Consider the following 27473-nt stretch of genomic DNA (forward strand, 5'->3'; position numbering starts at 1 on the left):
CATGGCACTCCCTTCTGGCCTGTAAGATTTCTGTTGTGAAATCTGATGATAGCCTGATGGGTTTTCCTTTGTATGTGATCATTTTTCTCTCTCTGTCTTCTTTTAAAAGTCTGTCTTTATCTTTGATCATTGCCATTTTAATTATTAAATATCTTGGTGTTGTCTTCCTTGGGTCCCTTGTGTTGCGAGATCTGTGCACCTCCATGGCCTGAGAGACTATCTCCTTTCCCAGATTGGGGAAGTTTTCAGCAATTATCTCCTCAATGACACTTTCTATCCCTTTTTCTGTCTCTTCTTTTTCTGGTACCCTTATAATGTAAATATTGTTCTGTTTGGTTTGGTCACACATTTGTCTCAATATTCTTTCATTCTTACAGATCCTTTTTTTCTCTCTGTGCCTCAGCTTCTTTGTATTCCTCTCATCTAATTTGTGTTCCATTTACTGTCTCTTCTACTACATCTAATCTGCTTTTAAATCCCTCCTTTGTATATTGCATTTCAGATATGGAATTTCTTAATGATTCAATCTCCATCCTAAATTCATCCCTGAGTTCTTGATATTTTTCTGTACCTCCATAAGCATATTTATGATTTTTATTTTGAACTCTCAGGAAGATTGGTGAGTTCAGTTTCTTTTGTCCCTTCTTCTGGGGTTTATGAGATTTTGGTCTGATCCAGGTTCTTTTGACATTTCATATTTCTATGTGGCACCCTCTAGTGACCAGATGCTCTAGTCTCTGGAGCTGCTCAGCTCCTGGAGTGAGGTCAGGGGTCACAGTGGAGCAGCGCTGGTGCCTGTGGGGAGGAAAGAGCTGTTTCTTGCTTCCTGGCTATAGTGCCTCTACTGTCAGAGCCAGTGAGCTGAGCTCAGTGGTGTAAGCCTCTGTGCTTTGCATCTATAGCTGTTGTAGGCGGGGCCTCCCTTTGACTGGCCTGATACCAGGGCAGTGACTGCTGGCTTGCAAGCCAGTGCCGGTAGGCTAGGAGGAAGGAACTGCAGGCTGCGTATTACAGTGGGGGGCCTCTTCCTGTTGTTTTTGTCTGTTAGTTTTGTTTGGACCAAATTCCTCTGCCTCTTCATTTTTCTTTTAGTCTTCCCTATGGAAAAATAACCTTGTGTAGGTGATGCCATCTAGTACCCAGAGCTCAATTTCCTGTGCAGGATCCCCAGCTGTTGGCATGCAGTATGTGTGACATCTCTGTGTCTGACTTGTAGTGATCTAATTTCAGGTGTGCTGTGTGGGCTGTTGGCTGATTGCATGAGCAGGGAAAGTAATTGGAGCTGTGCCACTGGAGCTTCTGTGTGCAGAGCTGTCTTCCCTCTGGCCTGTCACAATGGCAGGGACTACCGGCGAGCAGGACTGGCACCCTTTACTGTGGGGTCCTCTCTTCTTCCCTAGATGTAATCAGTCTGTTCTGAAGTCTACAAATCATTTTCAAGCTTAGCTATATTTGCTTTAATTTCATGTTCTATGTGATTTTCTATGTGTGTCTTGCCTTCTTACAGTGCCATCTTTTTCACAGAATCCCCTTCCACTAAATATTTCTTGAAGATACTTCTATATCAATGTGCAAAAAGCCTCTTATCTTTGACAGCAGAATAATATTCCACTATTTCTATGTCCCCTTATGGAAATTTTAATTGCTTCCATATCTGCTAATACAAACAACACTTTAATGATTCAATATGTATCTAAATCACTTTACAGATATGTCAGCATAGCTGGTGATAATTACCTAAAAGTAAATATGTGGTGGTATGCACTTGTGAGTTTGTGAGTTTGATAAATATTGTCAAATTGTTCTCCATAGAGGATGTACCAATTTGCATATCCAGTGAGACTGTATTGGAGTGCTTGTCTCCTCACCCTTAGGAGTTAAGGTCATTAGAGATGAAACCATGCCTTTCCCCTAAGGGGTACCAGTGCATAGCCACCCAAAGAATCATAGTGAGGGGTATTAGAAAATTTCTGTTAGGAAGTTTCCTGGGAATTTAGACACTGAGTTTTTTAAACACCATTTTCAGTATCTATTTATCTATCTATCTATGTATCTATCTATCTGTCTATCTATCTATTTATCTATCTATCATCTTACATACAAATTCCAATACACTTTATCATGTTTACTGCAGTTCTCTAGACACCAGCAAATTAGGAGGCAAATAGGAAAAATCATCCAAAATTTGCTATCAAATCATTATGTTGAAATCTTGCTTCTTTCTGATGAATTACCTTTTTTGGTGTAATATTTCTTTTGAGATGTTGCTACTGTCAGTTAGATTACAATATATTCTAGCCTTTGAGCCAAGTTCTCTGTAAATTGAACAATTAAGATCTTGTACTCTTCAACCATATGGCTTGGGCTTAAGTCCAGGTTCTATCATTTATTTAGCTATATTAACTTGACCTCAAGCAAATTACTTAACTTTTCTGTTTGCTCTATTTTCATCTTCTATTTAATGAAGATGGTGATGCTAATAATAATAGCAATTGCCTAATAGGGTTGCTATTCAGAGTAAATGAATTAATGTACACACACACACACACACACACACACACACACACACACACACACACAAAACAGTACAGGACAGACACAGAATAAGAAATGTCAGTCATTATTTTTCCTTTAATTTTATTCATTTATTCAGCAAGTGTTTTTGAACATCTACTCTGTTGTAGGCACTAGGACTGTGGAAGTAAACAAGAAAGGTACCCACATGCTACTGGGCATGACAGGTAATAAACACAATATAATTTCAAGGAGTGAAAAGATCACTGATCTATTGTGTGGTAGTTTGTAGCCAAAAAGAGAGGTTTCTTGTGAAGTTACATATAACACAAAGCTTATTTTTATTATAACCTCTAGCTTACATATGTGATGACAAATGTGACAATGAGCTTAGGCCTTGGCAGAGAAGACGTAGGTTTAAGAGTTAGCTCTGTTATATATTTACCTTTAGTCAAGTTTACTTAATAATTGTGCTTTAATTTATTTGAATGTAAAATGTGTGTAAGTACCTCTCCTAGAACTGTGATGAGACTAAATGAATTACAAATCATGTTGCATATAGCCTGAAATATGTTAGTTTCCTCTTCCCTTCTTTCTTTCCACACAAACCTTTCCTGTCTTGGTCCACGTTTCTTTATTTCTCCTTTTTTTCTTTAGTCTTTTCCTTTTTTGTTTTTATTTATCTCTGGGAGTATGATACTTTTACACTGATACACATTTGAAAGGAACCAAAGTAAGATATATAATTTGTCTTAATAAATTCTAATGTCTTACAGGTAAAAGAGAAACAGTAAAATGAAATGGGAGAACCAAACACTTCTGGTGGAATTCTTTCTAAAGGGGCTTTCTGGTTACCCAAGACTTGAGCTACTCTTTTTTGTGCTAATCTTAATAATGTATGTGGTCATCCTTCTGGGCAATGGCACCCTTATTTTAATCAGCATCTTGGACTCCCACCTTCACACCCCCATGTACTTCTTCCTGGGAAATCTCTCCTTCCTGGACATCTGCTACACCACCACCTCCATTCCCAACACGCTGGTGAGCTTCCTCTCAGAAAGAAAGACGATCTCTTTCTCTGGCTGTGCAGTGCAGATGTTTCTAGGCTTGGCCATGGGGACAACAGAGTGTGTGCTCCTGGGCATGATGGCCTTTGACCGGTATGTGGCTATCTGCAATCCTCTGAGATATCCTGTCATTATGAGAAAAGATTCCTATGTGCTAATGGCAGCTGGGTCCTGGATCATAGGAATTGTCAACTCTGCAGTACAAACTGTGTTTGTAATACAATTGCCTTTTTGTAGGAATAACATCATCAATCATTTCTCTTGTGAAATTCTGGCTGTCATGAAATTGGCCTGTGCAGACATCTCAGGCAATGAGTTTATCATGCTTGTGGCCACATCGTTGTTCATATTGACACCACTGTTATTAATCATTATCTCTTACTCAATAATCATCATCAGTATCCTCAAAATTCACACTTCTGAGGGGAGAAGGAGAGTCTTCTCTACCTGCTCAGCTCATCTGACTGTGGTGATAATATTCTATGGAACCATTCTCTTCATGTACATGAAACCCAAGTCTAAAGAGACACTCAATTCAGATGACTTGGATGCTACTGACAAACTTATATCCATGTTCTATGGGGTGATGACTCCTATGATGAATCCGTTAATCTACAGTCTCAGAAACAAGGATGTGAAGGAAGCAGTGAAGCAACTACTGAGAAGAAAAGTTTTTAGCTAGTAAATGGAAAAGAGCACCTAATTTTTATAATCACAGTGTGGAAATTAATTAGGGAAACCAAAAAGTCATATAGGTAGTTCCTTGCTGCTGTGTCAAATTCATCTCTCAAGTCTTTCAAGCCCTAAAATATTCTTTTGTGGCACAGGGCATAATGACAGTAACTAAGTAAGTGAATTTCAGTGTTTTAAGGGTCAGTAACTATAGTTGTGTGTTTGAGGATCTTGACAATGAGGGCATATAAAAGTATAGAGTACTAGGGAGAGAGATTTCCAGACAGGAAAAAAGTTACGCTAGTATTAAAACTTAAAAAAAATTTTGTGATAAAATTATTTCCACAACCAGTTTCACACTTACTTTCTTTACAAGACAGAGTGAAACCTGGCTTCAGATTTTTAAAACTCAGTTAAAATTGTAAATTTCCAATTCTGGAATTGCTAAAATAATTTAACTTACTCAGTGTCTATTTAAGTATGTAATGCTGATTATCTTCCAAGTATTTGTTACTATTGAACTTTTTGGTTCTAGAATTATTATTTTATGTTTATATCAGTTCATAATAATATATTTATTATATGTCTCTTCTATAACATACCTATACTTTTATATCTATATTATTTAAATAACTTTTTGCTTATCTCTAACTATGAGGCATCAAATTACTATTGTTTTCTACCTGCAGCATATCTACTTTGGCAATCTTCTTTCCAAAGACCTTCTGATAAGTGAGATCTAAATGTTTGGACTTGGACTTGATTTTTAAAACTTTTAAAATTGAATGTAAATAGATTTTAAGCCAGTTATCACTGGTAAAAGTAGAACTATATCTTTTCCTCTGTCCCACTGGATCTTCATTCATGAATTAGATTGCTGATCCAACAAGGATCTGTTTTTAATGAATGCTGGGTCTACCTTTTAGAGGGTTTTTACATTTGATTTTTATTTGCGATTTATCTATCTTTCCTCTGTTATGGTAACCTTCACCTTTAAAATTTTTACCTTTATTTTATCTATTCTTGAACTGAATTTCACACTTTCAAATTTTCTTATTAGATGTCGATTTTTATTTAAATATTATATCTGTTTTTTTCTTACCTGCTGTCATATTAGAATTTTTTTATTTTTAATTTTATGTAGTTTAGTTTATGTTTCTTTTAGAACTAGAACTATAGAAAACTTTAGATATTAAGTTATTTGATTTCTTTTATTTGTTTGACTTGCTTTAGCTTAATACTAGTTAAAATCCAATATTATTTATTAATTGTTAATTTAGAATTAAAAATTGGTTTTCTATTTTATCCTTCAAATTAAAAAAACATATTTAATTTTAGCTGTAAAGTACACATGTATTTTCCCCCTTGTAGTTCAGACATGAGGCAGAAGGGTACGTTGTATGGAAAACCATATTACAAAGAGGAAAGTTGAATGGCTTCTTTATTTCATTGCCATTTTTTATCCCCCATGAAATTTAACAGAGAATCACAAGTTAAAGCTTTCATAGACTTTTGTACCTAACTTGAAAAAAAAAAAGGAAAAGATATGACTGATTTTTTCTTGGATTTGTGTGCTTTATGAAACTGTGTGGGGATAAAATATTTTAAAATATAGTTTCTCCATACAGAAAGGTTTAGATTTTGGGAAACTGAGCCAAACTTTGTCTCATACCAGAAGCTGTCAGCATACCCAAGTAGAGGTTTTGTATCTAGGTTCACAGCCTGCCTTCACATCAAATATATTGATTACCAAGGTGGAGTTCTTGGGAATTTCTTCTCTGCAAAGGTCACATATATTATTTTGTGTTATTTGTTTTCATTACTTTCTCTCATCATTGACATCATGATAGTCAACGAGAAGCTGGCTAGAACCCAGTTTATCCAAAATAAGATTTTTAAAAAGTGTTTGAATTATTTTGCTGATTCACATTTTCTGAGCTTGTGGATTCATTACTGGTCATCTACACCTGCCCAGAAAGTGGTACCACCATAATGCAGAGTGGTCATTCCTTGGAAAATACTTAGCAAACAGATAGACTAGCAATTTTTGAAATTTAGTTGACTTTCTTAAGAGAACATTGTACCATTCAGATGGACATAGAATCCCTCAAAGGTGACTGACTGTGAGTCTTTAGAGACTTCTAGTTGTGGCTGATCATCTTATTCCAGACCACTATGTCGGCTTCATTGCTTGTCATTTCTGCCTGTTCTTCACTATCATCACTGTTGATGCAGTTCTTCGTCCTTTTTGTTTCATCTCATGCATTCATTTACCTTCCCTTCATTTCCTGAACTATAGCCAGCTCTGGGCTTCTATTTACTAATGGAGATATGAGTAAGATATAAGGCAATGGCAATGCAGAAAATGAATAAAGAGAACCCTAATTATACATTAGCTTTCATGAAGATTCCTCATCATCCAACTCTCCCCCTTAGTTTCCAGTTTATTGTTATGTTAATAGAGTTCACTGTGTTCAGATTCTAATTTTTAGCTTAAATTTATTAGCACCCAGACTCTGAGAGAAGTGAGTGTGATATATATCTATATATCTGTCCAGAGACTGTTTTCCCAGCCTGACTCCATGAACTTTAGTCTGGTCTTTGGAAATGATCAGGTGCAGGCCAAAGCTTAGTATCTGCTGTCAGCCAGGGTATAAAAAGCAGTTTTTGGGTGCTGGTAACAAAGTAAATACCTATTGTTTTTGTGTGTGATATGTTTTGCAGGCATTGAAACATCATGGTTTTAATGTAAACAGTGTTGCAGTGGTGACCATAAGTCTGTGTTTTCCCAGAAGGAGTCTAATTAACAGTTGTTCTGATGTAATTAGTAACAGTTCTTCCTTTCACAGTCAAAAGTGTACTAGTTTAAATGATCTAATACACAGTCATCCTAAATAGTAAGGCCTATTAGAAGCAGCAGAAGTGACAGGCTCCAGGGAACTGATAGAAATAGCAGATCATAACATTATGATGTCAGTATCCAAAGAGGGACAGATTGGGCACAAAATATGCAGCACATGAGGTACTCCCAGGGACTCTTCAGATTAAGTGGATGAGTCTTTCATTGAGTTGTAGATATTCTGTTAAGAAAACATGCTCCAAATAGACTGTTAATTGTTACTGAAAACTGTATAATGTCCAACTATAATAATAACTTTTTTTGGACCTGTGTTATTTAAAGCAATATTTTACTAGCATGGTAATTATTTCTGGTAGCTCCTTGTTAGGACAATAAAACTATCATCTGTTTATAAAAGTATTGTTTATCCTTTTCTTCTTTATTTGGGAGGACTGGCAACCAACCCATCTAAAATGATATGTGATTATGAAATAACAAATGCATGACAGTCCAAAAAAAATAACTCTGTTTTTTTCCACTGGGACATGATATCTTTTCATTAGATCACTCTTTTTGCTTTTGTCTCTTGTGAGATGAGGAGTATACAATGAGAAATCTATTTTGAGCTTGTAATCCTTGAACTATTACTCATATTTAACATTAAGTATTAAAATATAATGGAGTAATATCTATAGGCAAATAGTAACAATTTTAAATACTTCCCTATTCCTCATTATGGATACAGATTTACCTCTTCTCTTTAGGTAAAATTGCCTTATGGTCATACATTTGCACATATATTTACTTTTGTTTTTGTCTGTTTGTGTATCTTATTGCATCAAGACATTCCTTATAAGATATCCTTGATATTCTACTTGCTAATGGCCTTATAAGGCCAAAATATAATTTTTTCTCCTCTTTTTTATTGACATATAGTTGATATAGAATCAGCTAAATAAATTGGAATCTTCAAAAATGAGCTGACATTAGCAATTCCACAAATTCTAAGGGAGTTTGAAAAAGTCAAAATGTGTTTGCTATGACTCTGAATCGACTGACATTAAAAAACACACTTTCAGGATATTACATAATGATAAAGGGGTCAGTCTAACAAGAGGAAGTAACCATTATAAATGTCTATGCATCCAACACAGGAGCACCTACATATGTGAAACAAATACTAACAGAATTAAAAAGGGAAATCGGATGCAATGCATTCATTCTAGGAGACTTCAACATTCCACTCACTCTAAAGGACAGGTCAACAAGACAAAAGATAACTAAGGAGACAGAGGCACTGAACAACATATTAAAACAGATGGAACTAACAGACATCTACAGAACTCTACACACAAAAGCAGCTGGATATACATTTTTCTCATGTGCACATAGAACATTTTCCAGAACAGACCACATACTTGACCACAAAAAGAGCCTAAGTAGGTTAAAAATGATTGAAATTTTAGTAATAACTTCTCAGATCACAAAGGTATAAAACTAGAAATAAATTGTACAAAGAAAACAAAAAGGTTCACAAACACATGGAGGCTTAACAACATGCTCCTTAAATAATCAATGGATCAATGACCAAATTATAACAGAGATCAAGCAATATATGGACACAAATGACAACAGCACAATGCCCCAACTTCTGTGGGACACAGCAAAGGCAGTTCTAAGAAGAAAGTAGATAGCAATTCAGGCCTATTTAAAGAAGGAAGAACAATCCCAAATGAATAGTCTAAATTCACAATTACGGAAACTGGAAAAGGAAGAGCAAATGAGGCCCAAAGTCAGCAGAAGGAGGGATATAATAAAGATCAGAGCAGAAATAAATAAAATTGAGAAGAATAAAACAATATAAAATATTAATAAAACCAAGAGCTTGTTCTTTGAGAAAATAAACAAAATAGATAAACCCCTAACCAGACTTATTAAGAGGAAAATAGAATATACAAACATAAACAGAATCAGAAATGAGAAAGGAAAATTCACTACAGACACTATAGAAATATAAAGAATTATTAGAGAATATTATGAAAATCTTTATGTTAGCAAACTCAATAACCTAGAATAAATGGACAACTTTCTAGAAAAATACAACCTTCCAAGAATGACCCAGGAAGAAACAGAAAATGTAAACAGACCAATTACCAGCAATGAAATTGAATCAGTAATCAAAAAGTATACAAGAACTAAACCACTGGACCAGATGGATTTACCACTAAATTTTATCAGACACTTAGAGAAGACGTAATACCCATTCTCCTTGAAGTTTCCCAAAAAAATAGAAGAGGAGGTAATACTTCCAAATTCATTCTATGGAGCCAGCATCACTCTAGTACCGAAACCAGGCAAAGACACCACAAAAAAAGAACACTACAGAACAATATCTCTGATGAAAATAGATGCAAAATTACTCAGCAAAATATTAGGAAGCTGAATTCAAAAATACATCAAGAGGGCGGAGGAGCCAAGATGGCAGCATGAGTAGGGCAGTAGAAATCTCCTCCCAAAACCATATATATTTTTAAAAATACAACAAATACAACTACCTAAAAGAGAGACCAAAAGATACAGGACAAGAGTCAGGCTACATCTACACCTGCGAGAACCCAGCACCTCATGAAACGGGTAAGATACAAGCTGCAGCCCAGCAGGACCCAAGCGCACCCCCCCCACCCCAACTCTCCGATGGGAGGAGAGGAGTTGGAGCAGGGAGGGAGTGGGAGCCAAGTACTGCTAAATACCCAGCCCTAGTCATCCACACTGGAAGTGCAGACACACAGTGTATGATGTGCTGAATACTAGGGAAACGTAACAGTAAAATCTGCAATCACATCCCCACAGCCAGTGCCCCTGGAACAAAAGAAAAGTGTGTGCTTTTTGAAAGTCTTAAAGGGACAGGAGCTTCACAGCTGGATGGAAGTGTTCCAGCACACACAGCCCAGCAGCTGGGAATCCCAGGGAACTCCAAAAGCCCTAACCCTCTGGGAGGCAGCACAGCTCTGGGGCGCCTCACGGTGATAAACAGCCTCCTGCTAGTTACCCCCTGACACAGCCCTACCATAGTGGAGCAACAGAATGAGACCGGGCACGCCAACAGCAGCTGTGCAGAGCCCCGTCCGCAGCCACCCAGGCCAGACTCAGAGGCCCCGTTAGCACACAGCTGCCCAGCAAAAGCCACTAGGGGTCACTGTTATCACAGAAAGGGAAGGCAACAGGCAAGCAGGAAGGGACTTTGTTCTCCCATCTGACACATGCGCCAACTGCCTACAATGAACTCTATAAACATGAAAAGGCAGAATAATTTGATACAGACAAGAATAACCCAGACATCCCCTAAGAGGGAACCTGGGGAGATAGATTTAATGAATCTTCCTGAAAAAGAATTCAAAATAAAGGTCATAACCATGCTGATGGAGCTGCAGAGAAAAATCCAAGAGCTAACAGATAAAGTTGGGAGGGAGAATACAGAAATAAAACAATCTATGGAAGGACTTAAAAGCAGAATGGATGATGTGCAAGAGGCTGTCAATGGAATAGAGATCAGAGAACGGGAACACAGAGAAACTGATGCAGAGAGAGATAAAAGGATCTCCAGGAATGAAAGAGTATTAAGAGAACTGTGTGATCAATCCAAACAGAACAATATCTGCATTATAGGGGTACTAGAAGAAGAAGAGAGAGAAAAAGGGATAGAAAGTGTATTTGAAGAAATAATTGCTGGAAACTTCCCTGAACGTGGGGAGGAAATAATCTCTCAGACCACGGAAGTACACAGAACTCCAAACAGCAGGGACCCAAGGAGGACAAAACCAAGACACATAATAATTAAAATGGCAAAGATCAAGGACAAGGACAGAGTATTAAAGGCAGCCAGAGAGAGGAAAAAGATCACCAACAAATGAAAACCCATCAGGCTATCATCAGACTTCTCAATAGAAACCTTACAGGCCAGAAGTGAATGGCATGATATATGTAATACAATGAAACAGAAGGGCCTTAAACCAAGAATACTGTATCCAGCATGACTATCATTTCAATATGAATTAGGGATTAAACAATTCCCAGACAAGCAAAAGTTGAGGGAATTTGCCTCCCACAAACCACCTCTACAGAGTATTGTAGAGGGACTGCTCTAGATGGAAGCACTCCTAAGGCTAAATAGATGTCACCAGAGAAAATAAAGTCACAGCAAAGAAAGCAGAACAATCAAATACTAACTACAGGCAAAAATAAAATCAACTACGCAGAAAAGCATTCAAAGGAAACACAAAAGAGCACAAAATAAAACACCTAACATACAAAGAATTGAGGAGGAGGAATAAGAAGGGAGAGAGATAAAGAATCATCAGACTGTGTTTATAATAGCTCAGTAAGTGAGTTAAGTTGGACAGTAAGATAGGAAAGAAGCTAACTTGAACCTTTGGTAAACATGAATCTAAAGCCTGCAATAGCAATAAGTACATATCTTTCAATAATCACCCTAAATGTAAATGGACAGAATGCACCAATCAAAAGACACAGAGTAATAGAATGGATAAAAAACCAAGACCCATCTATATGCTGCTTACAAGAGACTCACCTCAAACTGAAAGACAGGCACAGACTAAATGTTAAGGGATGGAAAAAGATATTTCAGGCAAACAACAAGGAAAAAAAAGCAGGTGTTGCAGTACTAGTATGAGACAAAATAGACTTCAAAACAAAGAAAGTCACAAGAGATAAAGAAGGACATTACATAATGATAGAGGTCAGTCCAACAAGAGGAAATAACCATTATAAATATATATGCACCCAATACAGGGGCACCGACACATGTGAAACAAATACTAACAGAATTAAAGGAGGAAATAGAATGCAATGCATTCGTTTTAGGAGACTTCAATGCACCACTCACTCAAAGGACAGATGCACCAGAAAGAAAATAAATAAGGGCACAGAGGCATTGAACAACATAGTACAACAGATGGACCTAATAGACATCTATAGAATTCTACACCCAAAAGCAACAGGATACACATTCTTCTCAAGTGCAAATGGAACGTTCTCCAGAATATACCACATAATAGGCCACAAAAAGAACCTCAGTAAATTAAAAAAGATTGAAATTCTACCAACCAACTTCTCAGACCACAAAGGTATAAAACAAGAAATAAATTGTACAAAGAAAGCAAAAAGCCTCACAAACACATGGAGGGTTAACAACATGCTCCTAAATAATCAATGGATCAATGACCAAATTAAAAAAAAGATCCAGCAGTATATGGAAACAAATGACAACAACAACACAAAGCCCCAACTTCTGTGGGATGAGTGAAGGCAGTTTTAAGATGGAAATATATAGCTATCCAGGCATATTTAAAGAAGGAAGAATTCCAAAGGAAGAGTCTAAAGTGACAAATATCAAAATTTGAAAAAGAAGAACAAATGAGGCCTAAAGCCAGGAGAAGGAGGGGCATAATAAAGGTCAGAAATAAATAAAATTGAAAAGAATACAATAGAAAAAAATCAATGAAACCAAGAGCTGGTTCTTTGAGAAAATAAACAGAATAGACAAGTTTCTAGCCAGACTTATTAAGAGAAAAAGAGAATCAACACACATCAACAGAATCAGAAAAAAGAAAGGAAAAATCATGATGGACCCTAAAGAAATACCAAGAATTATTAGAGAACACTATGAAAACCTATATGCTAAGAAGCTGGAAAACCTAGAAGAAATGGACAATTTCCTGGGAAAATACAACCTTCCAAGACTGACCAAGAAAGAAACAGAAAATCTAAACACACCAATTATCATTAATGAAATTGAAGCAGTAACCAAAAAACTAACCAAGAGCAAAACCCTTGGGCCTCATGGATATACCACAAAATTTTATCAGACATACAGAGAAGACAGACTACCCACTGACCTTGAAGTTTTCCAAAAAATAGAAGAGCAGGGAATACTCCCAAACTCATTCTATGAAGCCAACATCACCCTAATACCAAAACCAGGCAAAGACCTCACCAAAAAAGAAAATACAGACCAATATCCCTGATGAACATAGATGCAAAAATAGTCAACAAAATATTAGCAAACCGAATTCAAAAGTACACCAAGGATTATACACCATGAACAAGTGGGATTCATCTCAGGGATGCAAGGGTGGTACAACATTTGAAAATCCATCAACATCATCCACCACATAAAGAAAAGGACAAAAATCACATGATCATCTCCATAGATGCTGAAAAAGTATTTGACAAAATTCAACATCCATTCATGATAAAAACTCTCAACAAAATGCGTATAGAGGGCAAGTACCTCAACATAATAAAGGCCATGTATGACAAACCCACAGGCAACATCATACTTAACAGCGAGAAGCTGAAAGCTTTTCCTTAAAGGTCGGGAACAAGACGGGGATGCCCACTGTCCCCGCTGTTATTCAACATAGTACTGGACGTTCTAGCCATGGCAATTAGACAAAACAAAGAAATGCAATTCATCGAGATTGGTAAAGAAGAAGCCAAACTGTCACTATTTGCAAATGACTTGATTTTGTATATAAAAAAACCTAAAGACTCCACTCCAAAACTAGTAGAACTAATATATGAATTCAGCAAAGTTGTGGGATTCAAAATTAACACACAGAAATCTGTGGCTTTCCTATACACTAACAATGAACTAATAGAAAGAGAAATCAGGAAAACAATTCCATTCATAATGGCACCAAAAAGAATAAAATACCTAGGAATAAACCTAACCAAGGAAGTGAGGAAACTATACCCTGAAAACTACAAGACACTCTTAAGAGAAATTAAAGAGGACACTAACAAATGGAAACACATCCCATGCTCTTGGCTAGGAAGAATTAATATTATCAAAATGGCCATCCTGACTAAAGCAATCTACAGATTCAATGCAATCCCTGTCAAATTACCAACAGCATTCTTCAATGAACTAGAAAAAATAGTTCAAAAACTCATATGGAACCACCTAAGATCCTGAAAGCCAAAGCAATCCTGAGAAGGAAGAATAAAGTGGGGGGGAATCTTGCTCCCCAACTTCAAGCTCTACTACAGAGCTACAGTAATCAAGACAATTTGGTACTGGCACAAGAACAGAGCCACAGACCAGTGGAACAGAATAGAGAGTCCACATATTAACCCTAACATATATGGTCAATTAATATATGATAAAGTAGCTATGGACATACAATGGGGAAATGAGAGCCTCTTCAACAGCTGGTGTTTGCAAAACTGGACAGCTACATGTAAGAGAATGAAACTGGACCACTGTCTAACCCCATACACAAAAGTAAATTCGAAATGGATCAAAGACCTGAATGTAAGTCATGAAACCATAAAACTCTTAGAAAAAAACATAGGGAAAAATCTCTTGGACATAAATATGAGCGACTTCTTCATGAACATATCTCCCTGGGCAAGGGAAACAAAAGCAAAAATGAGCAAGTGGGACTATATCAAGCTGAAAAACTTCTGTACAGTAAAGGACACCATCAGTAGAACAAAAAGGTATCCTACTGTATGGGAGAATATATTCATAAATGATAGATCTGATAAAAGGGTGACATCCAAAATATATAAAGAGCTCATGTACCTCAACAAACAAAGAGAAAATAATCCAATTAAAAAATGAGCACTGGAGCTGAGCAGATAGTTCTCCAAAGAAGAAATTCAGATGGCCAACAGGCTCATTAAAAGTTGCTCCACATCGCTAGTCATCAGAGAAATGCAAATTAAAACCCAATGAGTTATCACCTCACACCAGGATGGATCACTACCATCCAAAAGACAAACAACAACAAATGTTGGTGAGGTTGTAGAAAAATGGGAACCCTCCTACACTGCTGGTGGGAACCAGTGTGGAAAGCAGTATGGAGGTTCTTCAAAAAGCTCAAAATGGAAATACCATTTGACCCAGGAATTCCACTTCTAGGAGTTTACCCTAAGAATGCAGCAGCCCAGTTTGAAAAAGACAGATGCACCCCTATGTTTATCACAGCACTGTTTACAATAGCCAAGAAGTGGTAGCAACTTAAGTGTCCATCAGTAGATGAATGGATAAAGAAGATGTGGTACATATACACAATGGAATATTATTCAGCCATAGGAAGAAAACAAATCCTACCATTTGCAACAACATGGATGAAGCTGGAGGGTATTATGCTCAGTGAAATAAGTTAAGCTGAGAAAGACAAGTATCAAATGATTTCACTCATATGTGGAGTATACGAACAAAGAAAAACCTGAAGGAACAAAACAGCAGCAGACTCACAGAACCGAAGAATGGACTAACAGTTGCTAAAGGGAAAGGGACTGGGAGGATGGGTGGGAAAAGAGAGATAAGGGGAGAGAAGAAAGGGGGCATTACAATTAGTATGTATAATGTGTGGTGGGGGCCACAGTGAGGGATGTGCAAGACAGTGAAGACCAGTAGTTACTCTACAGCATCTTACTACACTGATAGGCTGTGACTGTAATGGGGTTTGTGGGGGGGACTTGGTGAAGGGGGGAGCCTAGTAAAGTAAACATAGTGTTCCTCATGTAATTGTAGATTAATGACACACAAAAAAATACATCAAGAGGATCATACACCATGATCAATAAGTGTTTATTCCAGTGATGCAAGGATAGTACAATATTCGAAGATCCATCAACATCATCCACCACATCAACAAAAGTACAAAAACCACATGATCATCTCCATAGATGCCGAAAAAACTTTTTACAAAATTCAACATCCATTCATGATAAAAACTCTCAACAAAATGGATATAGAGGGCCAAGTACCTCAACATAATAAAGGCCATATATGACAAACCCACAGCCAACATCATACTCAACAGCAAGAATCTGAAAGCTTTTCCCATAAGATTTGGAACAAGGCAAGTATGCCCACTCTTCCCACTTTTATTAAACATAGTTCTGGAGCCATGGCAATCAGACAACATAAAGGAATAAAATGCATCCAGATTGGTAAGGAAGAAGCCAAACTTTCACTGTTTGCAGATGACAAGATATTGTACATAAAAAACCCTGAAGATTCACTGCAAAACTACTAGAAGTTATATCTGAATTCAGCAAAGTTGCAGGAGACAAAATTAATACACAGAAATCTGTTGCATTCCTATACGCTAATGATGAACTACCAGAAAAAGAAATCAGGAAAACAATTCCATTCACAATTGCATCAAAAAGAATAAAATACCTAGAAATAAACCTAAACAAAGTGAAAGTCCTATACCCTGAAAACTACAAGAGGACACTAATAAATGGAAATTCATCCCATGCTCTTGGGCAAGAAGAATTAATATTTTCAAAATGGCCACCTGCCTAAAGCAATCTACAGATTCAATGAAATCCCTATCAAAATACCGACAGCAGTCTTCAATGAACTGGAACAAATAGTTTTAAAATTCATATGGAACCACAAAAGTTCCTGAATAGCCAAAGCAATCCTGAGAAGGAAGAGTAAAGCAGGGGGTATCTCATTTCCCTACTTCAAGCTCTCCTCCAAAGCCACAGTAATCAAAACAATTTGGTACTGGCAGAAGAACAGACCCACAGACCGGTGGAACAGAATAGATGGTGCAGATATTAAGCCAAGCATATATGGTCAATTAATATATGATAAAGGAGCCATGAATATACAATGGGGAAATGACAGCCTCTGCAACAGCTGGTGTTGGCAGAACTGGACAGCTACATGTAAGACAATGAAACTGGATTACTGCATAACTATGCACAAAGATAAACTTGAAATGGACCAAAGACCTGAATTTGAGTCATGGAACCATAAAACTCTTAGAAGAAAACATAGACAAAACTCTCTTGGACATAAACATGAGCAACCACTTCATGAACATATCTCCCCAGGCTAGGGACACAAAAGCAAAAATGAACAAGTGGGTCTATGTCAAACTAAAAAGTTTCTGTACAGGAAAGGACACCTTCAGTAGAACAAAAGGGCATCCTACAGTATGGGAGAATATAGTCATAAATGACATATCTCATAAGGGGTTGACATCCAAAATATATAAAGAACTCAGGCACCTCAGCAAACAGAAATCAAATAAGCCAATTAAAAAAATGGGCAGAGGATCTGAGCAGACACTTCTACAAAGAAGAAATTCATATGGCCAACAGGCTCATGAAAAGTTGCTCCACATCGCTAATCATCAGAGAAATGCAAGTTTAAACCACAGTGAGATATCACCTCACACTGGTTAGGATGGCCAACATCCAAAAGGCAAACAACAACAAATGTTGGTGAGGTTGTGGAGAAAGGGGAACCCTCCTACGCTGCTGGTGGGAATGTAAATTAGTTCAACCATTGTGGAAAGCAGTATGGAGATTCCTCAAAAAACTAAAAACAGAAATACCATTTGACCCAGGAATTCCACTCCTAGGAATTTACCCTAAGAATACAGCAGCAGCCCAGTTTGTAAAAGACATATGCTCCCCTGTATTTATCGCAGCTCTATTTACAAAAGCCAAGAATTGGAAGCAATCTAAGTGTCCATCAGTAGATGAATGGATAAAGAAGTTGTACATATACACAATGGAATATTATTCAGCCATAAGAAGAAAACAAATCCTACCATTTGCAACAACATGGATGGAGCTAGAGGGTATTGTGCACAGTGAAATAAGCCAGATGGAGAAAGACAAGTACCAAATGATTTCGCTCATCTGTAGAGCAGAAGAACAAAGAAAAACCTGAAGGAACAAAACAGTAGCAGACTCACAGAACCTAAGAATGGACTAACAGTTACCAAAGCAAAAGGGACAAGGGGGAATGGGTTGAAAGGGAGGGATAAGGGGACAAAAGGCTATTGTAATGTATTGGTGATGGGGAGGTGACCTGGGGAAGGCAGAATAGCACAGAGAGGACAAGTAGTGATTCTATAGCATCTTACTATGCTGATGGACAGTGACTGTAATGGGGTGTGTGGTGGGTTCTTGATAATGGGGGGAATCTAGTAACCATAATGTTGCTCATTTAATTGGATATTAATGATACCAAAAATTTAAAAAATGCAATAAATAAACAGATAGACAAATGAATGAATGAATGAATGAATGAATGAATGAATGAATGAATGAATTAAAAAATGAAAAAATACACTTTCCACTCTCCGTTAGATTGGGGGAATTAGTTCCTGGAATCTGTGTAAATCTGGGACAAAATGTACTTGGTTAATATGACATTGAGTTATCACATCCGTGAAATATCTTGAGTTTTGAAGAATAACACTTTTCTGAATTTTCTGTGAATTTACTGCCTTCCTTAGATTATATTGAGCCCTCTGGAAGCTATGCCCTGCATACAGAATGAATTTTGAAGAAAGGTCACCGTAAGACTACAAGCACAGTAATGTTTTTCTTGTCAAATTCCCTCATGAGTCATAAAGCATTATTCTGGACACATGTAGATATGTGTCTGCATCCTGCCTGATACACATAGAAAATACTGGTCTGAAACAAATTTGGTCAAGAATTCAGCAGCTGTCAAATTTTGGTAGAATGTTTAATAAATTAATAGATCCACATTTACTGATGAGTATATGTGTGCTCATTTTTTAATGTTTGGATCCAGTTAGAAGGGATGCCAGCCTATCACTAATAACACTGACTAAATTAGTGTGAATCAGAGCAATTTCTCATCTACTCTGGAAATAAATATTTTTACTGACAGGTATTTTTTTTAAGTTAAGTTTTTTTATATTAAACAAAAAATTTAGATGTGGAAGAAAAAATAGACAAATATAATCTATATTCATAGGGGATTGTAGTTCATCTCAATAATTGATCAAGCAGGTAAAAGAAATCACTAAGTATACAGATGTTTTGAACCCCAGTTTGAACTATTATGATCCAATGGATATATTTAGCACACTGCAATTATCAACTACAGAATAAACATTCTTTTCAAGTACAGTAGGACATTTCTAAAAAATTGAGCAAATAATGGGCCATAAAGCAAGTTTTAACAAATTTAAAATATATAAGTTTCATTGTAATGACCAGAAATGTAAAATCCCTAATTAAAATATTAGCTAACCCAGTCAAATAGTGTATTTAAAAAGATAACATGTTTAACCAGCATATATGCCAAGAATTCAAAAGTGGTCTAATGTCAGAAAAATCTATTACTAAAATAGACTTAGGAGTATAGATATTAGGTTAATGGAGAACAAAAGGAAAAATTACACAATGCAGAAAAAGCACTTGGCAAAATTTGAACACCTTTTTATGTTAAAATCGTTTAGGATCTCTACTGCTTCTATTATGTGGCTCTACTATTCTTTTTTTTTATTAAGGTGTTTTTGATATACACTCTTATGAAGGTTTCACATGAAAAAACAGTGTGAATACTACATTCACCAATATTATCTAGTCCTCCCCAATACACCATTGCAGTCACTGTCCATCAGTTTAGTAAGATGCCACATATTCACTATTTGCCTTCTCCGCGACACTGTCTTCCCTGTGATGCCCCACACCATGTGTACTAAACATGATACCCCTCAATCCCCTTCTCCCTCCCGCCCCACCTGCCCTTCCACACAACTCCCCTTTGGTAACCACTACTCCCTTGTTAGAGACTGTGAGTCTGCTTCTGTTTTGCTCCTTCAGTTTTGCTTCATTGTTATACTCCACAAATTATGGAAATCATTTGGCACTTGTTTTTCTTTGCCTGGCTTATTTCACTGAGCATACTATGCTACAGCTCCATTCATGTTGTTGCAAATGGTAGGATTTGTTTCTTTCTTATGGCTGAATAGTATTCAATTGTATACATGTACCACCTCTTCTTTATGCATTTATCTACTGATGGACACTTAGGTTCCATCCATATCTTGGCTATGGTAAATACTGCTGCAATGAACATAGGGGTGCATATGTCTTTTTGAATCTGAGAACTTGCATTCTTTGGGTAAATTTCTAGGAGTGGAATTCCTGGGTCAAATGGCATTTCTATTTTTAGTTTTTTGAGGAACCTCCATACTGCATTCCACAATGGTTGAAGTAGTTTACATTCCCATCAGCAGTGTAGGAGGGTTTCCCTTTCAATGCATCCTTGCCAGCATTTGTTGTTCTTAGTCTTTTCAATACTGGCTTAACTGGTGTGAGGTGATATCCCATTGTGGGTTTTCATTGCATTTCCCTGACAATTAGTGATGTGGAGCATCTTTTCATGTGCCTGTTGGCCATCTGACTTTCTTTTTAGGAGGATTGTCTCTTCATATCCTCTGCCCATTTTTTTTATCCGGTTATTTGCTTTTGAGGTGTTGCGGCATGTGAATTATTTATATATTTTAGATGTTAATTCCTTGTCAGATGTTATTTACAAATGTTCTCCCATACTGTAGGATGATTTTTTTGTCCTACTGATGGTGACCTTTGCTGTACAGAAGCTTTTCAGTTTGATGTAGTCCGATGTGTTCATTTTTGGTTTGTTTCCCTTGCTCAAGGAGATGCGTTCAGGAAGAAGTTGCTCATGTTAATATTCAGATTTATGCCTATGTTGCCTTCTAAGAGCTTTATGTTTTCATGACTTACATTCAGGTTGTTAATCCATTTCAAGTTTACTTTTGTGTATGGATTAAACAATAATCCAATTTCATTCTCTTGCATGTAGCCGTCCAGTTTTGCCAACACCAGCTGTTGTAGAGGCAGCCATTTCCCCATTGTATGTCCATAGCTCCTTTATCATATATTAATTGACCACATAGGCTTGGGTTTATTATGTCTGGGATCTCTAGTCTGTTCCATTGGTCTATTGGTCTGTTTTTGTGCCAGTAAGAAACCGTTTTGATTATTGTTGCTTTTTAGTAGAGCTTGAAGTTGGGGACCATAATCCCCCCAGCTTTATTCTTCCTTCTCAGGATTATTTTGGGTATTCGGGGTCTTTTGTTGTTCCATATGAATTTTGGAATGATTTGCTGTAGTTCATTGAAGAACGCCTTTGGTATTTTGATAGTAATTGCATTGAATATGTAGATTGCTTTAGGCAGGATGGTCATTTTGACTATATTAATTCTTCCTGTCCATGAGCACATGATGTGTTTCCATTTATTGGTACCTTAAATTTCTCTCATGAGTGTCTTGTAGTTTGCAGGCTATAGGTCTTTTACTTCTTTGTTTAGGTTTATTCCTAGGTGTTTTATTCTTTTTGATGCAATTGTGAATGGAATTGTTTTCCTGATTTGTTTTTCTGCAAGTTCATTGTTAGTGTATAAGAATGCCACAGATTTCTGTGTATTCATTTTGTGTCCTGCAACTTTGCTGAATTCAGATATTAGATGTAGTAGTTTTGATGTTTATTCCTTAGGGTTTTTTATGTACAATATCATGTCATCTGCAAACAGTGACAGTTTAACTTCTTCTTTACCAATCTGGATGCCCTTTATTTCTTTTTGTTGTCTGATTGCCATGGCTAGTACCTCCAGAACTATTTTGAATAAAAGTGGGGAGAGTGGGCATCCTTGTCTTATTCCCGATCTAAAGGAAGAGCTTTCAGCTTCTTGCTGTGAAGTATAATATTGGCTGTGGGTTTGTCATATATGGCCTTTATTATGTTGAGGTACTTGCCCTCTATACCCATTTTGTTGAGAGTTTTTATCATGAATGGATGTGGAATTTTGTCAAATGCTTTTACGGCATCTACGGAGATGATCCTGTAGTTTTTGTCCTTTTTGTTGATGTGTTGGATGTTGTTGATGGATACTCAAAAATTGTACCAGCCTTGCATCCCTGGAATAAATACTACTTGATAATGGTGGATGATATTTTTATACATTTTTGAATTCAGTTTGCTAATATTTTGTTGAGTATTTTTGCATCTATGTTCATCAGGGTTATTGGTCTGTACTTTTCTTTTTTTGTGGTGTCGTTGCCTGGTTTGGTATTAGAGTGATGCTGGCCTGATAGAATGAGTTTGAAATTATTCTCTCCTCTTTACATTTTGGAAAACTTTGAGTATGGGATGTAGGTCTTCACTAAATGTTTGATAAAATTCAGTAGTGAAACCATCTGGTTCAGGCATTTGTTTCTTAGGTAATTTTTTGATTACCAATTCAATTTCATAGCTGGTAATTTCTCTGTTTAGATTTTCTGTTTCTTTCTGGGTCAGGCTTAGAAGGTTGTAGTTTTCTAGAAAGGTGTCCATTTCTTCTAGGTCATGCAGTTTGTTAGCATATAATTTTTCATAGTATTCTCTAATAATTCTTTGTATTTCTGTGGTGTCTGCAGTGATTTTTCCTTTCTCTTTTCTGATCCTATTTATGTGAGTAGACTCTCTTTATTTCTTGTTAAGTCTGGCTAGGGGTTTATGTATTTTGTTTATTTTCTCGAAGAACCAGCTCCTGCTTTCATTGATTCTTTCTATTGTTTTATTCTTCTCAATTTTATTTATTTCTGCTCTAATCTTTATTGTGTCTCTCCTTCTACTGACATTGGGCCTCATTTGTTCTTCTTTTTCTAGTTTTGTTAATTGTGGGTTTAGACTGTTCATGTGGGATTCTTCTTTCTGGAGGTAGGCCTTTATTACAATATACTTTCCTCTTAGCACAGCCTTCACTGGATTACACACATTGTACAGTATTGAATTATTGTCATTTATCTCCATACATTGCTTGATCTGTTTTTGTTTGGTCATTGATCTGTTAGTTATTTAGGAGCTTTTTGTGAAGCCTCCATGTGTTTGTGGGATTTTTCATTTTCTTTAAGTAATTTATTTCTAGTTTCATACCTTTGTGCTCTGAGAATCTGCTTGATTCAATTTCAATCTTTTTGAATCTACTGAGGCTCTTTTTGTGGCCCATTATATGATCTATTCTTGAAAATATTCCATGTTCACTTGAGAAGAATGTGTATCCTGCTGCTTTTGGGTGTAGAGTCCTGTAGATTTCTGTTAGGACCATCTGTTCTAATATGTTGTTCAGTGTCCCTGTCTCCTTAGTTATTTTTTGTCTAGTTTATTTGTCCTTTGGAGTGAGTGGAGTGTTGAAGTTCTCTAGAATGAATGCATTGCATTCTATATCTCCTTTTAATTCTGTTAGTATTTGTTTCACATATGTAGGTCCTCCTGTGTTTGATGCATAAATATTTGTAAAGGTTGTGTCCTCTTTTTGGACTGATCCCTTTATCATTATGTAATGTCCTTGTTTGTCTCTTGTTACTTTCTTTTATGAAGTTTATTTTGTCTCATATAAGTACTGCAACTCCTGCTTTTTTTCCCTATTAGTGGCATGAAATATCTCTTTCCATCCCTTTACTTTTAGTCTGTGTACGTCTTTGGGTTTGAAGTGAATCCCTAGTAGGCAGCATAAGGATGAGTCTTATGATTTTTATCCATTCAGTGACTCTTTGGCTTTTGATTGGTGCATTCGGATCATTTGCATTTAGGGTGATTATCGATAGGTATGTGCTTATTGCCATTGCAAGCTTTAGATTCTTGGTTAGCAAAGGTTCAATGTTAACTTCCTTACTATCTAAGAGTCTAACTTAACTTACTCAGTATGCTATGTCAAACACAATCTAAATGTTCTTTTTTCTCTTGCTTTTTCTTCCTCCTCCATTCTTTAAATATTTAAACAATCATATTGTTTGCTCTTTGTCTATACCTTGACTGACTGTAGGGATATTTGATTTAATTTTGCATTTGCTTAGGTATTAATTGTTCTGCTTTCTTTACTGTGGTTTTATTACCCCTGGTGACAGCTGTTTAGCCTTAGGAATACTTCCTTCTGTAGCAGTCCCTCCAAAATACACTGTAGAGATGGTTTTGGGAACTAAATTCTCTCAGCTTTTGCTTATGTGGGAATTGTTTAAAGCCTCCTTCAAATTTAAATGATAATCTTGCTAGTTAGAGTATTCTTGGTTCCAGTCCCTTCTGCTTTGTTGTATCAAATACATCATGCAACTCCCTCCTGGTCTGTAAGGTTTCTGCTGAGATGTCTGATGATAGCCTGTTAGGATTTCCTTTTATGTGGTCTTTTTTCTCTCTCTGGCTACTTTTAATATTCTCTCCTTATCCTAAATCTTTGCCATTCTAATTATTATATGTCTTGGTGTTGTCTTCCTTGGGTCCCTTGTGTTGGGAGATCTGTGGACCTCCATGGCCTGAGGGGACTATCTTCTTCCCCAGATTGGGCAAGTTTTCAGCAATTACCTCCTCAAAGACACTTTCTATCCCTTTTTCTCTCTCTTCTTCTTTTGGTACCCCTGTACTACCTTTATTGTTCCATTTGCATTGGTCACACAGTTCTCTCAATGTTCTATCATTCTCAGAGATCCTTTTTTCTGTCTGTGCCTCACCATCTTTCTATTCCTCTTTTCTAATATCTATTTCATTTATCGTCTCCACCATATCTAATCTGGTTTTAAAATCCTCCATTGTATTCCTTAATGATTGGATCTCCTACCAGAATTTGTTCCTGAATTCTTGAAGTTTTTTTGTACCTTCATGAGCATATTTATGATTTTATTTTGAAATCTCTTTCAGGAAGATTGATGAGATTGGATTCATTTGACTCTTTTTCTAGTGTATGCAGGATTTTGCTTTGAGCCGGTTTCCTCTGATGTTTCATATTAGTATAAGGCACCCAGTACTACCCAGAGGCTCTACCCTTTGGAGCAGTTCAGCTCCTGGAGCAATGTTTGAGGTTGCAGGTGAGCGGTATTGGAGCCTGGGGGTAGGAAAGAGCTGTTTCCTGCTTCCTGGTTGCTATGGTTGTCTCCACTGTCAGAACCAGTGGGCCAAACACACTGGTGTAAGCCTCTGTGCTTCGTGATTGTAGTTTCTATAGGTGTGTCTTTTCTCTGGCTGGCCTGACACCAGGGCAGGTGCTGCTGGTTTGTGAGCCAGGGTCAGGCTCGCCAGGAGGAATGTGCAGCACATTGCATATCATGGTGGGAGCCCTTGGAGCTGTGTATCCAGCCAGGTGGATTGAGCATCTGAAACTCCTCAAAGTTCCCAACCTGCTTGGCAGAGTGCAGGTGGATAATTTTCTCTACCTGTCATTTCTCTTGGGTATCAAGCTCTATGCAATCCTTGCCCCCTTTAGCAGTCCTCTCACTGTTAGGAAGTCTCTCAGACTGCCTGCCATTATTTTGTCCCAGAGCAGCTGAATATGGTCCATACTCTCCACAAGCGGCTGGAATCTCAGTCTCTCCACATATTCTGCCTGTCTTAGCTTTCCAACCCCACTAATCTCCAGAGCACCATGCAATGTTGGTTCATGCTCCCAGAGCAGATCTCCAGGGCTAGGTGTTCAGCAGTCCCAGGCCTCTATTCCCTCTCGCTCCATTTCTCTTTCTCCTGCCGGTGATCTGGGTGGGTGAAGAGCTTGGGTCCTGCCGGATCATGGCTTTTGTACATTATCTGTTCCCTGAGGTCTGTTCTTTTCTCCAGGTGTATGCAGTCTGGTGCAGCCTTCTTTCCTGTTGCTCTTTCAGGATTAGTCGAATTATATTTTCATATTATATGTATTTTCAGTGGGAGGCCTCTGTCTCACGTCTTATGCCACCATGTTTAATCCTTTCCTCTACTATTCTTCTAACTTATGTTTTTAAACAAGCTTTATAATATGTGAGAATCTATTAATGGTCCATGAGCAGAAATTATCTTAGGACATAAGGTCTTCAGGGCAGTTGATCTTGGTCTCTGCTAAAACATGTGAAGCTTCATACTGAGGTTTTGGGCTTCCTTTACCTTGGCACAAGTTATTCTATCTCAGAACCTATTCACACTACAGATTTATTGGCCAGATCAGATCTACCCAGATACTCTATTATAATGATCTCTTCCACCATTTACTATGAAATTATAATTTGCTTTTAATTTCTTAAACATCACATTGTGACCAAGAGTTTTTTGTTGGATTTATTTTCTTTTTTGTTGTGTTCCCCTAAAAACGTTAGATGTTTTCTAGGATCCATGGGAGCTTATTTATACCTGAACTAAGGAAATGGAATTTTTACATTTGTCATATTTTGAGTCTAGAAGTAGTTTATGTTTTCTACAATCTACTTATTTGTGTCAAAGAGGGAATATTAATTTTTAAGGAATCTGAAAAGCTACTTTTAAATAGTCTTTAGCCATTTTCAGGCAGGTGCCAATAAATTTTTCAAATTAAATTGCCTCATTTTACCTTATTTTTCTCAGTTCCTGAATATACCCATATACTCAAGAATATACTGTAATAGTAAATATTGCTTATTTCTATAATAACTTACCCAGGATTAAACATTTCTTCCTAATCTAGAATATGAGCAGAACCGTTTAGTACAAGGGGGTAAACACTAATGCACCCTAAAATACTAGAAGTTTATAGAGTAGTAAGCTGTAAACAATCTTCTTTCACAATAGAGAATGTATTCAGTCCCGGGAACATACTCAATACAATTCAAATACATTCTCTGGTGCCTAGAATTTCCTTAGCATGCTTCTAGGCACACACAGTACATTGATGAACATAACAGACACTTACGCTTACACTCTAGTCAGGGAGGTAGATTTGTTAAAAAGTAAAGAAAAGCTAACAACAGTGAACATCTAAGTGGAGTAACTAATGGTTCCACTTTAAGAAAACTAGACAAGCTGGGTAGTGTAATTTTAAAGAATTAGTTAGATTGCTTGTGAGGAAGTCAGGATATGAAGAGCTAAGATTCTGGAGAGAAGGGCAGCTCATTTATGTGAGCCAAACAGTCTGTATTCTGTTTTTTTTCTCTTGGTACATTTGCTGATTCTTCAGTTTTGCCCCTTGATAGGCTAGAAACTCAGCAGAGGGATGCTGCTTTGTGACAGAAAAGTAAGAACAGATTTGGGCGATTTCCTTGGTCTCAGAAGACAAATCTTGGGGCTTGGACCTGTCAAGACATCCCATTCTGAATTTAAGGGAGGCCAAGGTCCTGAATTGAAGAGAGGTACAGATAAACGATTGAACAGTTTTATTGGTTTTTTACATGGGGCATTTGCTGATTCTTAGGCTGCCTAGAGTTAAAGGCCTGGAAACTGAGCAGAAAGGGACTAAACATGTTAGATGGGATTTCCGCAGTTTCACAGTGCGTATGAGGTAAAAATTGAAGTCTGGGACTCATGAAAGCAAAAATTCCCTTATATAAACTCAAGGGTCTCAGTTTGGACCCTAGAAAGATAAATGTAGAAATGGAGATGAAGCAGATTGTGGCTAAACTTTTCAAAATCTGAAATCTGACTATAAATGGTTTCAATCCTTCTTGATAAATTCAATTTCCCCTACTCTAAGTTTTTTTTAGAGGATAGAGTGAATTTTCTTTATATAAGAAAAACATTGTCTAGAGGTAGTAAGGAATAATAAGCAGGAGGGTGGATGAATATA

At 37.0% G+C, this 27473-nt stretch overlaps 1 protein-coding gene and 1 pseudogene across 1 annotated transcript; one reads left to right on the top strand and one right to left on the bottom strand.

Moving 5' to 3' along the window:
- LOC140847222 (olfactory receptor 13D1-like) overlaps positions 1-27473 on the bottom strand; it is a 59105-nt pseudogene that overhangs the window by 19854 nt on the left and 11778 nt on the right.
- Positions 3310-4660, top strand: LOC118966934 (olfactory receptor 13C2). The gene has a single exon (XM_036990562.2). The coding sequence runs from the start codon at positions 3310-3312 to the stop codon at positions 4261-4263; it is 954 nt and encodes a 317-aa protein (XP_036846457.1). The 3' UTR covers positions 4264-4660.

The sequence above is a fragment of the Manis javanica genome, chromosome 2 (genome assembly GCF_040802235.1).
Source record: "Manis javanica isolate MJ-LG chromosome 2, MJ_LKY, whole genome shotgun sequence".
In the NCBI taxonomy this organism is placed as follows: Eukaryota; Metazoa; Chordata; class Mammalia; order Pholidota; family Manidae; genus Manis; species Manis javanica.

What these genes read in the sequence shown, in the direction of transcription:
- LOC118966934 (XM_036990562.2), top strand. Translation starts at nt 3,310, where the DNA reads ATGAAATGGGAGAACCAAACACTTCTGGTGGAATTCTTTCTAAAGGGG.